The 12,675-nt window shown below is 37.7% G+C and overlaps 4 protein-coding genes across 6 annotated transcripts in view; 3 read left to right on the forward strand and 1 right to left on the reverse strand.

Annotated features, from left to right (window-relative positions):
• The first annotated feature begins 9 nt into the window (after nt 1-9).
• Nucleotides 10-3,540, forward strand: LOC113574828 (aquaporin-8-like). Its single transcript, XM_027006005.3, has 5 exons — nt 10-321; nt 697-823; nt 919-1,133; nt 1,331-1,465; nt 1,681-3,540. The coding sequence occupies exons 1-5, from the start codon at nt 74-76 to the stop codon at nt 1,721-1,723; spliced, it is 768 nt and encodes a 255-aa protein (XP_026861806.2). The 5' UTR covers nt 10-73; the 3' UTR covers nt 1,724-3,540.
• A 2,473-nt stretch (nt 3,541-6,013) lies between these two features.
• On the reverse strand, nt 6,014-8,130 carry hbae5 (hemoglobin, alpha embryonic 5). Its single transcript, XM_035533527.2, is given in 6 exon segments — nt 6,014-6,118; nt 6,121-6,184; nt 6,294-6,304; nt 6,307-6,483; nt 6,543-6,600; nt 6,602-8,130. Coding segments are annotated over 6 exon segments (456 nt in total). The 5' UTR covers nt 6,689-8,130; the 3' UTR covers nt 6,014-6,059.
• On the forward strand, nt 8,123-8,957 carry LOC113574849 (hemoglobin subunit beta-2-like). 3 transcript variants are annotated; one of them, XM_081697218.1, is made up of 3 exons: nt 8,123-8,308; nt 8,426-8,671; nt 8,781-8,957. In XM_081697218.1, exons 1-3 carry the CDS (start codon nt 8,217-8,219, stop codon nt 8,806-8,808), a joined length of 366 nt encoding a protein of 121 aa, XP_081553344.1. In that variant the 5' UTR covers nt 8,123-8,216; the 3' UTR covers nt 8,809-8,957. The 3 variants fall into 3 exon arrangements, with proteins under 3 accessions (XP_081553344.1, XP_026861834.2, XP_026861835.2); XM_027006033.3 differs by having other exon boundaries at nt 8,125-8,308; nt 8,426-8,648; XM_027006034.3 differs by having other exon boundaries at nt 8,210-8,308; nt 8,434-8,648.
• A 2,578-nt stretch (nt 8,958-11,535) lies between these two features.
• The window catches only part of rhbdf1b (rhomboid 5 homolog 1b (Drosophila)), a 31,046-nt gene continuing 29,906 nt past the window's right edge, over nt 11,536-12,675 (forward strand). The window contains exons 1-2 of the mRNA XM_081697216.1: nt 11,536-12,179; nt 12,485-12,675. The gene's annotated coding sequence lies outside the window, so the exon portion shown is untranslated. The remainder of the gene's footprint in view (nt 12,180-12,484) is intronic.

Consider the following 12,675-nt stretch of genomic DNA (forward strand, 5'->3'; position numbering starts at 1 on the left):
AAAGGAGCTGTCTGAGGAGGCAGAGTTGATCTCCTCACTCCTTGGCTTGAACGCAGGTTGAACACAGAGCAAGATGGAAGTGGAAAAAATAGAGCTTAACGAGAGGAACAATGCAGCGCAGCTCAAAACGGCGGCGCACCCCCCAGGCAGGTTCGAGAGGTTGATCCAGCCCTGTCTCGCTGAGCTGGTGGGGACCACGTTTTTTGTCTTCATCGGTTGTGTGTCAGTGATCGAGAATTTGGAGGCAGCGGGCAGGCTGCAGCCCGCCCTGGCACACGGCTTGGCGGTGGCAGTGATGGTGGCGTGCATGGCAGAGATCAGGTACGTATCGTGCCTTTATGTTCTGTTCTGTTCTTTTATGAACTCACTAACTCGCTGTGATGCAGACCTAAAGTATAGTTCTTGTTTAGAAAATCCTCTGATTACAAAATAGGTTAGTCTAGTGGGTAACAATGCGACCTTTCCTCTGGGGGACTGGGAATCAACCTCCATCCAGAAAAGTGCTTCACGGTACACCAGTAAGAGTCCTTGGGCAAGACTTCTAACACTACACGCGCCTAAATCGGTAACATGATTAAAAGTTGTAAGTCTGGATGAGTGTGCTGTGGATTGTGTTAAATGAAAATCGATCATCTCTATTCACTAGCGTTTATGGCTGTGTTTGGTGCTAAAAAAAGATCTCCGTTGGCTCTGCAGTGGGTCTCATTTCAACCCTCCCTTCACCATTGCCATCTTCCTGTGTGGAGGCATGGAACTGGTATTAGTTATCCCATACCTCATCTGCCAGCTTCTTGGAGGTGTGCTTGGTGCTGCCATGTCAAAGGTGGATCCAGTGAATGGAACATTATTTTTAAAATGATTAGTCAATTGTGTCTTTTTTGTAAACAAGGTTTCTGTCAACATGATGTGCTTTTTCAGGTTATGACATCAAAGGCAAAGTATATGAATGCCACTGGTGCAGCCTTTACCATTCTACAGTCACATGACCAACTCGGGGAGGTTTTTTTCGCTGAACTGGCCATGACCTGTCTGGTGACAATGGTGGTGCTGCTTGGAGCAGTTAATGGGAAAAGCAAGAGTCCCTTGGTGCCTTTCATGGTGGGCTGCACTGTACTCTTCAACATCCTGGCAGGGTAGGTCAACAGTGAACATGGCACAAATAGATTTACAATGTTATGAATATTGGGTACAGATACATGTCTATTAGTGCCCCCTTTCAACCAGTTCCACTGTTGCTAGTTGATAATACATTCATGGAGGCAGTAACCAAGTCAGAACTCTTTCTTGTCATCACTGAATGGACATTTGACTTAGACAGTTGATATTTCAGAGGGGACGTGTCTGGCACCTGCTTGAACCCAGCAAGAGCTTTTGGACCAGCACTATTGACCAATTACTGGGCTTATCACTGGGTATACTGGGTTGGGCCTATTGGTGGAGCTTTAATAGCTGCAGCTCTTGTAAGGTGAGCTTATTTTACCAATACAGACATAACTAATCATCTGATCATTTTACCATTCCAGTTAATAATCTAATAATAATCTACACTAGACAGTAGATTATTATTATTATCCTCATTAATAAAAAGAATAAGATAATAATGACGAGAATGATGATGATGATGATGATACATTTAATCAATTTATAATAATAGTACATTTTGCTTCAAACACCTTTCAGGTTTCTGCTTGGAGATGAGAAGACCCGCATTATAATGAAGTAACACACCAGGATAATTTTTAATGTAACAAAGGTTATTTCATAAAAATACTAGCTTGTTCTATTAGTAGATGAATCAAGATATATTATTCTCAGTGCATTTGTTGCAGATACAATACTCTCCTTATATCTTAATAATATTTTCTTCTGTTTTCCTCCGTAGAAGCTCTAGGGGTATAAGAGGTAGACGTGCAGGTGCAGTGTAGCATGGACTAAGCGCATTTACTATGCATATTTACTTATATACTAAGAATGTGTAGTTTTGTGACAGACGTCACAGCCATTTTGTGATTAATGCAACTGATATATAAGATAATATATTGGTACTTTACAGATGGCAAATACACCATGATATATATTCTACATATTATACATCATATACATTTTGGACACTCATTTTCAGATGTGTGAATACTTCAGCAGATATGCACTAAGTACATATTTTGATGACAGTTCATGTTTACCATACAGTCTAAGTCTACTTATTAAGTGTCAATTATACCTCACAGAAATGTGTTGCTGTAGCTGCTCAAATGTAGATTAATTTAGTTTCATTTGGACCCCGGTAATGTTTGTATATTTAAGAAGCCAAGGCACGTATATTCTCTGTTCTAGGTTATGTTTAGTTTTGTGACAGATGTCACAACCATTTTGTGATTAATGCAACTGCCCTATAGCTTGTCTCACAGACAATATTATCTCTGAAGGATGGTACCATAGATATGGCAGAGAAGCTGTGAAAAATATTTTAATTCACATATTCCTCCTGTAGAGATCACATATATTAGTTTCCAGTACGTGTTGACCTTACAGAATCATAGTCTATAGAAAGGTGGAAGCTATTGTGTCAAAATAAACCAAATATTTGTGCTACGGAAGTGCAGGGCAAAGAGTCAATACCGCTTTACTTGTTGAAGTTTGTTTTGTTTTAACTGATTGATTTTGCTTTTATCAATGGTTATTAACCCTCTGTTGCAATTACTTTATCTTATTTTGCTAAAAGGCAGTAACATGTTTTACTGTTTAATTGTAGGAAAAGGGCCTTTTACTTTGAAAGGAGAAATGCTTGATGATATCACATGACCAGATAATCCTGTGTGTATATATATGTGTATCCAACCTATTGTACTTCACTTGATTTACAAAGCACTACGATACTCCAAGACTATGTTTACTTCTGATGACATTTAAAATGGAAAAAAAAACAATGTATATTTTGTCATTTCAGACATTTTGTAACTGTAACATTTTATCAGAATTATAAATTACAACAATGGCAAATAGACTTTTAACAGAAGGAACACACAGATTATAAATCTGTCCACTTTTATGTAGCCTTCATTTCTAGTCAATAACCCATACGGTTTAAACAACAATATTTTATTCCTATAAGATAATATATTGGTACTTTACAGATGGCAAATACACCGTGATATATATTATACATATGACTATAATTGGAATTGTACTATTTTTGACGGTTTAGCCAGTTGTTAGCCTATATGTTATATGTTGTATGTTATGTTATATCTTTGTTATATGAAAGCATTTGTTGCCACAGAACACGCAAGCGAGGTTCTTCTATAGGATAGGTAAGTAAACAGGGCAGAGTTATAGGAGTGAATATGAGCTAGTGGGCTTTGATGAGGAGAGTGATGAGTTCAAGTAAACCTGGATGACAGTTCGGAGTGAGAGTCAGGTAGAGAGGTAACAGGTTGATGTATTAGCCTAGATGATGATAAATAAATTTTAAAAAGACATCGAATGAGAATGATTAAATAAAATTAAATAGGAAAAAGGTTTTGCTTGTGATCAAGAAAATGATGTCCCTGTGTCTTATTACATGTGAATGTAAGATCTTTTACAATGTTATGATTCCCATACTTTTAAAATAACAAGTAAAATGTTGTTTTAATTGTTCATTTAACTATATAAATATAGGGCTATACATTACTCTAAGTATAAGCTGGATTTGTTTTGTCTTATTTTCAATAAAGGGTGTTTTTAGAGGAAAACTAGATTTTATGGTACTCTTAACGATTGCGCATCGTTACCTTAAGGCAACATTTCCTTAGCCCATATTATATAAAAAATATTACATTTTCATTATTAAAGCTATTTTAAATAATAAAATACATCATTTTAAAATCATATTCAAGTTATAATTCATGCAACAGAGCGTTAATATTTTGTAGGTTAATCGTTGTTAATTTACGTGAACGTAGAGCAATGTCTCTTACTATTATACTCCCAATGTTGGTAATACTTCTTAGATTAACAAGGGAACATATGAAAACCACATTGTAAAAGAATATCAGAGATTTTAGAAAAATTAGAACTCGTAATATTTTTAGCCTTTAGACTTTACAACTATCAGACGTTCACTCTAATCTAACATGAAGAATGGCAAGCTTGTAACAATCTTGTAGCAAGCGTTATACGGCAATCGGTAAATCTTAAAACTCTGCAACTGAGAGAAATTTCGAAACCTTTTTGTTAATCTTAAACTAAGATGTAACTTAAATACGAATAAAAGCGCCTTTCTTTATTAATCACAATATATCATGCTTGTAATATTTATTATAGGGCAGGGGCGTCAGTAGGGAGTTATGAATATGGGAGATAAGCCCCTCAGAAGAATTGCAAAAATGAAAAACGAACAAGCCACCAGTTATCTTAATGGTATTTTCATTTCTGGCAATTATAATAGACATTCAGATTATAAGAGGGTTGGACTCTCAGGAACAGTCCAAAAATGGTTCAGTCCGTACCTGCAAAGCATGAATTACTTTGTCGAAATAGAAAATTATGTTTTTAAACAAGAGCCAGTGACTTGTGTTGTCACCTCGGGGTTCGATTAATGTTTTTTAATTTAAGACGCTTTTATTTAACTTATACATGCTTCCTCTTGGCCAGATAATTTTTGCGTTGTTTTAACACAGCTATGTAGATGACAATCGGATTTACCCCAGACAACTGCGGCTCTCTTTGTAAGTGAGCACATCACAAACTGGATGGGCCCAAACTTTCTGCAGAGGAACAAAGTTAATTATATATATAATCAAAGTTGATTATATTTGGCAGTAGCAATGAGAGGCGCAGACGAGCTCCCTTTTTGGACTCAAAAACACTAAAATCTACATAGAGAGCTCGTAACCTTGGCATAACAGACTCTGATATCAGTTTTAGCAGTCACATCAAATTAGTCGGTAAATCTGCATCTCTATATGTTTAATTTAATACTGTTTCATTTTATTTAATTAAATTAACTTAAATGAATTACTCAATTTTAACTTAATTTTAATAAATGGTATTTGTATAACGTATTATTGTTATTTTTTGGCAAAGATCTTACCGAGATGATAGATCTCGGTATATACTAAGATTTATAATTAATCTATATCGGATGTAAAGCACTTTAAATTGCGCTAAACAAATAAACTTGCCTTGCCTACGTATTTTCTTTAAGTTTATATTGAAGTTACAAAGGAACGTTCTCTGGCCCAGACACCCTCTGTCTCGCACATAGTGTGCCACGAACTGGTTGAGATGTTAGTAAAATAGTGCAGAGCGATAGTCAGCAGTGTCAAAAGATCGTCTATGTACATCTTTCAGAGTCAAATTGTGTTTTATTGTGATTCAGGCTATAACCTGCTTAAATCAGGCCTAACGATGCACATGTAATAGGGCAGGACAAACCCAGCCCCTCACAGTATTTGGGGGGACATATCGTTCTCACAAATGTATGCTTAGGAATTCAATGTTTTTAAAAAGTCGAGTTTATATTGTCCTAAAAGAGTTTAATGGACCACTAATAGGATTCAATACAAAATAGTATGTCAAATTTAAACAAACTCTGTGCTGACCCGCAGTGTAATGGTCCATAACAATAATAATTCAGTCAAACACTACTAAAACACAATGCAATGGATTAGTATTCCAAAGAAAAGTTGTCCTTTAGAAATAATATATTAGTAGTACTATAGCATTGTATGCTGTACCGTCCCACTTGGGGGAACTAGAGGTGACAAGATGGTTTATGGCGCCTTATCGATTCTGTTTTTAGCATAAATAAGTGTTGTCATTAAGTATTGTTCCATGTCAAGTATTGTCAGGAAATGGAATAAGGTTATAATTATGAGGTCATTCTGTGTCAATGTCTGGCAAGAGGCTTACATTTCTAAACAAACTGTCGAAACGGTTATAAATAAATTACCTATATGTGACTAATCGACAACTTAAAAACGACAGAGCCTATCAATTTTCCAGATCAAATTTATTTTTGATACATGGCGGTGCAGGACTATGTGCCCAGGACGCCATAGCAACATGTGAAAATCTTAACGATATTTGTTACGCATGGTCAGGGCCACACTGGCTAGGAATTTCTCCTCGGGAGAAATTCGGCAGTGAAATCATCTGGGAAATATTGTGCCAGCACCAAAAGGATGTTGTGGTTCAGGATCTGAATGGATTGGATTTTGAATTTTACTTTAAAAAATATTCACTCCATAGTTCAATGTCAAAATACTTTAGAAGATTTTGAACTCGATTGTTAAGAGAGTCATATATACCTTGAAATTGGCAGCTGAAAGGCATGCAGTTCGCTGAGGGCGGGCAGGCCACCGAAGAGGTCATCGATTTTGGCTACAGCGTCCCCAAGCGCGGTCATGATTTTCTTTCCGTGTTTCCTGACTGGTGCGGAACCTGGTCTGTGGGTGGGCCACAAACATTCTGCAAAGCGACTTGAAGGCGTTAAGGTAGCTTGCACTGTGCATATAGTGACATGTAATAATAAGAAAGACATCAGTGAATAAATGTGCCGATCAAAATTGTTTACCTAGACAATGCCTCGCAGCCGACGTCATCAGCCTTCGGGGCAGATTTTTGCCCAAATGGCCTTCACGGTCTCCTTGTCCTTGGCAGACAGACTCATTTTGCATTTATGTGTCCGACCGATGCATGACATGCCCGCTGTTTCTCTGTTTGTGTGTTTGTTTTTGAACAGGCATAGCCAAGATAGCACGCCAGTTACGCACCGGGAGAACGCCTGAGCTTTGACGTTGTACAGATTATTTACCCTGCCTTCATTTCTTTACTTTTCTTTTCTTTTATGAAATGTAAAATGATCAAATAAATACATGCCAAATATTTCGTTTTCGTGAATTAAAAATACTTTCAACAATATGCTTTAAATACCTGTGTTTAAAAATACAAATACACTCTTTGAAAGAGGTACGGGGAAGAAATACGAAATGTTATTAGTTAACGAAGGCTCTGATATGAATAATAATTCATATCAGAATAATGCTCAAGACTCCATCACAGATTTACATGATTTGACAAGAGCTTGATTATTAATGATAAAATATTAGCATTGATGGCAACTGTCCATGCATCGAACACAGACTAAAAGCCGTAAAGCATCTGTTTTATACGATGTTTTATACGAGAAATATGTCGAATTTAAATAACCTGATCAAAATTCGGTGTAGTAAGAACTTATTTTTAGGTTTATAATTATGGGATTTGATTAGGCCAACTTGACTGCTTTGATTTATTAGTGGACGCATGAATCACACATTTCATTAACTGGCTCACGCATTAAATTCCTCCTATCAAAGAAGATAAACCACACCCGTTATGGCTTGCTTGTTTTTTGTGATTTCTACCTCCTGGACATATAATATTTACAGCGTCACGTGGTGGAGAGCGTGCGAGTAAAGATAGCTAACAGGAGGTCGGCTGTGCGCGTGTGCGTAGGTCTGCACTAGAGAGATAACCAGAAGAGACTGCAGAGTAACCTTTTATCGGGGCGAGTCGCTGCCTTTTATTTAATCGCTCTGAGAGAAGAATGTCGACAATTTTATTTAAGATCGGCCAAAGAGGAAATAATTTCGCAAAATAATTGTTGAGATATAAAACGCAGTAGGATCGCTCTGTTGTTTTTGGCCGATGTGTGGCCGCTGAGTTCTTTGTGGATAATAAAATAGGAATTTCTGGGAGTTCGTGTCTGGCCCTTCGTTATGGATGATAGAATATGAAGGCACTTGAATACCATTACGTCTAGATACTATAAGGCCACACATAATGTCAGATGAACACCAAAATAAATTAACATATTCTCGAAGTAATACATTGAAGATGGATACCATCTTAACAAACTTGAAATCTGATCAATTTATGTGGATTTGCACATAAATCATATACATGTATATAGTCTACATTACCACATCAATTCTCAATTACATTTTGTTTGTAACACACCAGACTATGTTTTAATATGTCTTCCGAATACAGTTCTTAAAAAATGGAGTCAAGTTTTATAAAATAAATAAATAAATAAATATAAACCAGTTCTTTCTCCGAGCCTTCAAGAGAACATGCTGTCAGTGGGCGGGCAGGGCCAGTGACATAAATACAATACGTGACACTGATCGTTTTTCACGCCAGAACAAATATATATACTGTATATATGCCCCCAAAACACAACAAACATGGTCGAGTGGACACAAGAAGAGCGCGTCATCATAAAGGAGATTTTCAGTAAACTAAATTATGAAGACGTCGGACCGAAATCCCTGTGCAGGTAGGTTAGAATTTGCAAACTGCCACAATTAATGAAATCTTACTGATACATTAATCGACCCCCAGATCAGCCTAACCGAAAGACTAATGCGATTAATTCTTATTTTCCTACACGGAGGATTCTAGTTGTTTACCCCTGGACCCAGCGGTATTTTGCACATTTTGGAAACCTGTACAACCCCGAAATGATATTGGCGAACCCAAAGATCGCGAATCATGGTGTCGTCGTGTTCCGAGGGCTGGAAATGGCCGTACAGAACATGGACAACATCAAAAACACGTACGCTAACCTGAGCAAACTGCACTCCGAGAAACTTCACGTGGATCCCGACAATTTCCAGGTATGGGCATTAGCTCCAAATAAGTAAGTATAAATCATTTCTTGGATGTCTTGTAGATGTTTTGCCTAAAGATATACTACACGCATACCTGCCTAGACAGTTTCACTGACACTGAGCCACATTTGCCTGCAGCTGCTGGCTGATTGCATCACGATCGTGATTGCGACCAAGATGCGCTCTGCCTTCACACCCGAGAAGCAGGCTACATGGTACAAGTTCTTGTCCGTCGTCGTCTCCGCTTTGAGCAAACAGTATTTTTGAGCTTTTCTTTTATACTGAACCACGTTGTTAAATAAAGGATATTTTGTACAGTGATGTCATGTGTTTAGGCTAATCATGCCATACGACAAGACGATATGCTTTATGTGATTTGTGCAAGACAGGGATTCGTCTATGCGACAGAGTAGCCAATGTACAAAATGAGCATAGGGCAGTGATAAATGCATCATTATCTCATTACTTAAATCAGCATTGCTTATGCCATTATACGTACCCTACTTGAATCACCTCGATGCGTAATGTCTTCCAAGTTAAATCGAAAATTACACGCATTCCAGTGTATCTGTTTGAATTCTAGTCGAATTCTTCGAATGTCGAAGAACCTGATCCCACGCCCTCTGAAAAAAACCTAAATATTTATTGTACAATTCGTCAGGCATTAAGTCTCTCGAAGTGTAAACTATAAGGCTAACAATCCTCCTGCTTTTTGGACGTCATTAAAGGTATTAATGATGTCATCAACATGTAACGATGTTATAACTGTATAAAGCAAAGGAAAAAACATATTTAAACGCATTTATTACAAACATATCATCCTATTTACAACACATCCAGAGTTTTCCCTAGGTTTTCTTAGAGATAGACCAAGATAGAGACTGAACTGCTGTTTTGTGAAAGTTACTCCTGTTAATTACGTCTGACTCGTGAAAGTTCCTTATCTGAATTTCTCCGCAAGCAATGCGGAAAATGCCGAAAGATACTTGTCCGTTGCCGCGTGTACAGCAGGGCCGAAATCTTCACCCATATAGCAAGCTATTGTCACCAGCATACAGTGATTCAGAATCTGCGGAACGATTCAGCAAAGTTATTTCGTTTGCTTCATTGTCTCACATGCCACTTCTAAAATGAAATAACTAAATATTCATTAAGGCAACCAATATATAAATAATCCCCGTCTTTTTCATGAGATTAAGGGAACCGTAAAATTAACCTTGAAGTTGGTTGGATGAATTCTCAGTTGGTAGGCATGAAATCTACCGAGGTAGCCCAAATTCTCGGTAAAAAGTGGTGTGCTTATGTCCCTTGTGCCCTCTGCTAAGGCCAAAACGATCTTCTTCCCATGGGATCGTAAATGTTCTGATCGTGGACTGAGGTCTAGGTGCTCGAAGTACGTCTTTGTTTTAGGAAACGCCGTAAACATTCTGTGAACCAGTAAACGACAGACACAAGTTGTCAGAAAGAAAAGCGTGACCGTAAACACACTCTCTTCCACGCTTGCGTGATGACGCAGGAACGCGCATACCCGTTACCATGTTTGCTAACAGACGTTTTAATCTTCAACCCTAAAACAACTGAACAATGCCAGCAAAGACGTGAGCAGACAGTTAACATTTGTCAGAAGCAAGTTACTGCATGTTTTATTAATCGATGTGGCTATTTCAAGCAAAATGAAGCAGCACATACTACCCTTTTAACTAAATTGATCTTAAGGTGTTTTGTAATTTAGAACGTTTCACTGTGACCAGATATTTAATGTAATGTGGCATGTGTAAACATATTTGTCTCTGAAGTTGTAAAAACCGGTGGGCTTTGCGCATAGCAGGCATACCTTAATAGAGCTTCAGACCCAATATCTTCTGCCACTAGTGCCAGTTTGTCCCATAGCTCTATAAGTAGTTCTTTCTCGCGATTTGAAAGCATTATAAACTGTGGCGATCCTGTGACGATATAATTTGCGTTTAAACTGAGCGATTCAAAAAAGTGTTATTAACCATTTTGACAGCGCCTCAAAATAAAATAAAAAAGTATAATAGCTATTTTAATGTAGAGACCACACACTACATAGAAAATAAGATATGCAAACAAGATTCTCCGCTCTTTCCGGTATGCTTTCGAGTGTCAGGGAAATGGGGTTTCGTCACGTGACAGTGGTAACCCTAATCAACTTGTTAATGGACAGAAATAATTTTGCGTCATCGATTCCTTTTTATGCGTCATTGTTAAGGCTATTCAGTGCGGTTATACACTAAAAGGAATCTGCCTATTAATTTATAGCGTTTGCTTAAGAATTCCCACACAGTCACGTGAAGGAGAGTATAAATAAAGATGAGGTGCAAGAATTAAAGGCTATAAATAAAGAACATAATTAAGAGTTAACTGAAGTAAAGCCAGGCTATGAAATAAAGTTAAAGGGATAAATAATACATTAGTATACTCGTACATCAAAACATAATTGACACAAAACCTACTTTTCTCAATATTACGTTTCTCCAATTTTAATAACTATATAGTAAATATTTAACTCTTATACACAACGCAAATAATTTAAGCACACTTAAAATATATAGCATCGTAAAAAAAAATGATTGGATAAATTCACAATGAATTAGATTACAACAGAGGCACTAATAAAACGAGTTAAGACCCGTTTTTTCTAGTTCCTGAGTGTACTAGTCAGGCGAGAAGTAAGCATTTCATGATTTCATGATAAAGACAAAAATGGGATCCTGTACAGAATATCTACAGATGTGCATTTGCCCTATTGTCTTTTGGTTTTATAAATCTTTTAAGCGGTGTTTTAACAGTGATACCACATTTAAGAAAGAAAGTAAAATGCAAGTTCTGGAGTGTTCCGAACTATCACAGTGTCACAGAAAGGGAGGAGATCGCCAGCTGCTCCCCTATCAGCGCATTACTGTGGGGTGGGGGCAGAGGAGGTCTCGGAGGGTAGTAATCACCCCGAGCTCAGCTCTGCCCCACCCTCACTGCTACGGCAATAGCGCAAAAGATGGTTAGCTCGTGACGCTGAAAAACCAGAAAGAAACAGCGAAAGAGTGAGTGAGAGAAGTGTTTACAAAAAGGCTCATGTCGACATCAAAGATCTGTGGTTTGCGTAATCTAATAAAGGTTCTCTGCGAGTTATCACTTCCGAGTTCCCATTTTTGAAAAATTTTAATTCCATTAAATTTTTTCAGTAATGGATTTTCATTTCGAAATGTCAGACCTACACGCAAAAGGAGGCCACCCACTCCTAGCCGTACGTCTGGCGTCCAGGGGGTTGGTTTGGCACCACCAGCAGAACAGCGTCGCCAGTCCGTCCCAGTCCCGCAGCCTCTACCAATATGTACCAATATGTACCAGTATGTACCAGTATGTACCAGTATGTACCAGTCTGGCCTGCTGCCCGAGAGAATGAGCGCGAGACCCCTAGCGCAAACCAGCTTTGGGATCCCCTCGGGAGTCGCGTGCTTGCTGAGTCTGTTGCTCTTCCTTTGCTGGTGAAGTCGTTTGGATGTTCGACCAAGAACGAAGGTGAAGCAAAAAAAAACCAAAAACATTACATCAGGTTTATGTTTAGTGCTGTCAGGTGGTCTATAAACTACGCAAATATCAAAAACACTAAACTTTATACGTGCCTAAAAGAACACATTTTAAATGTGTTCAACATGTGGAAAATAAATCTGAATAATTTAACTGGACTGACAAAATATTTTCTAGCATGTTTTCTATTCTGTGGTAATATAAATAAATGTATTTTATTTGTAATTGCAGTTGCATTTGTTAACTGCTTGTGGTTGTTATAGTGTAAAGACAATTTTTTTTTTGTCCTGAACTAGAAAGCAAGCTGAAAAGACCATCAGGTTGAAAATAAAGTTAATCTGGACGTTTCAGACAGCTGGAAAAACTCTTAAAACACAAGAGACAAAACTCCACCAAGTGTTTATTGGAGAAAAATGTATATATATATATATATGAGACCGTGAAGAGAAGGCTTACCTCTTGACAGCTGCTCTCTACCTGATATGAT

The sequence above is a fragment of the Electrophorus electricus genome, chromosome 15 (genome assembly GCF_041902795.1).
Source record: "Electrophorus electricus isolate QZ-2024a chromosome 15, ASM4190279v1, whole genome shotgun sequence".
NCBI classification, from domain to species: Eukaryota; Metazoa; Chordata; class Actinopteri; order Gymnotiformes; family Gymnotidae; genus Electrophorus; species Electrophorus electricus.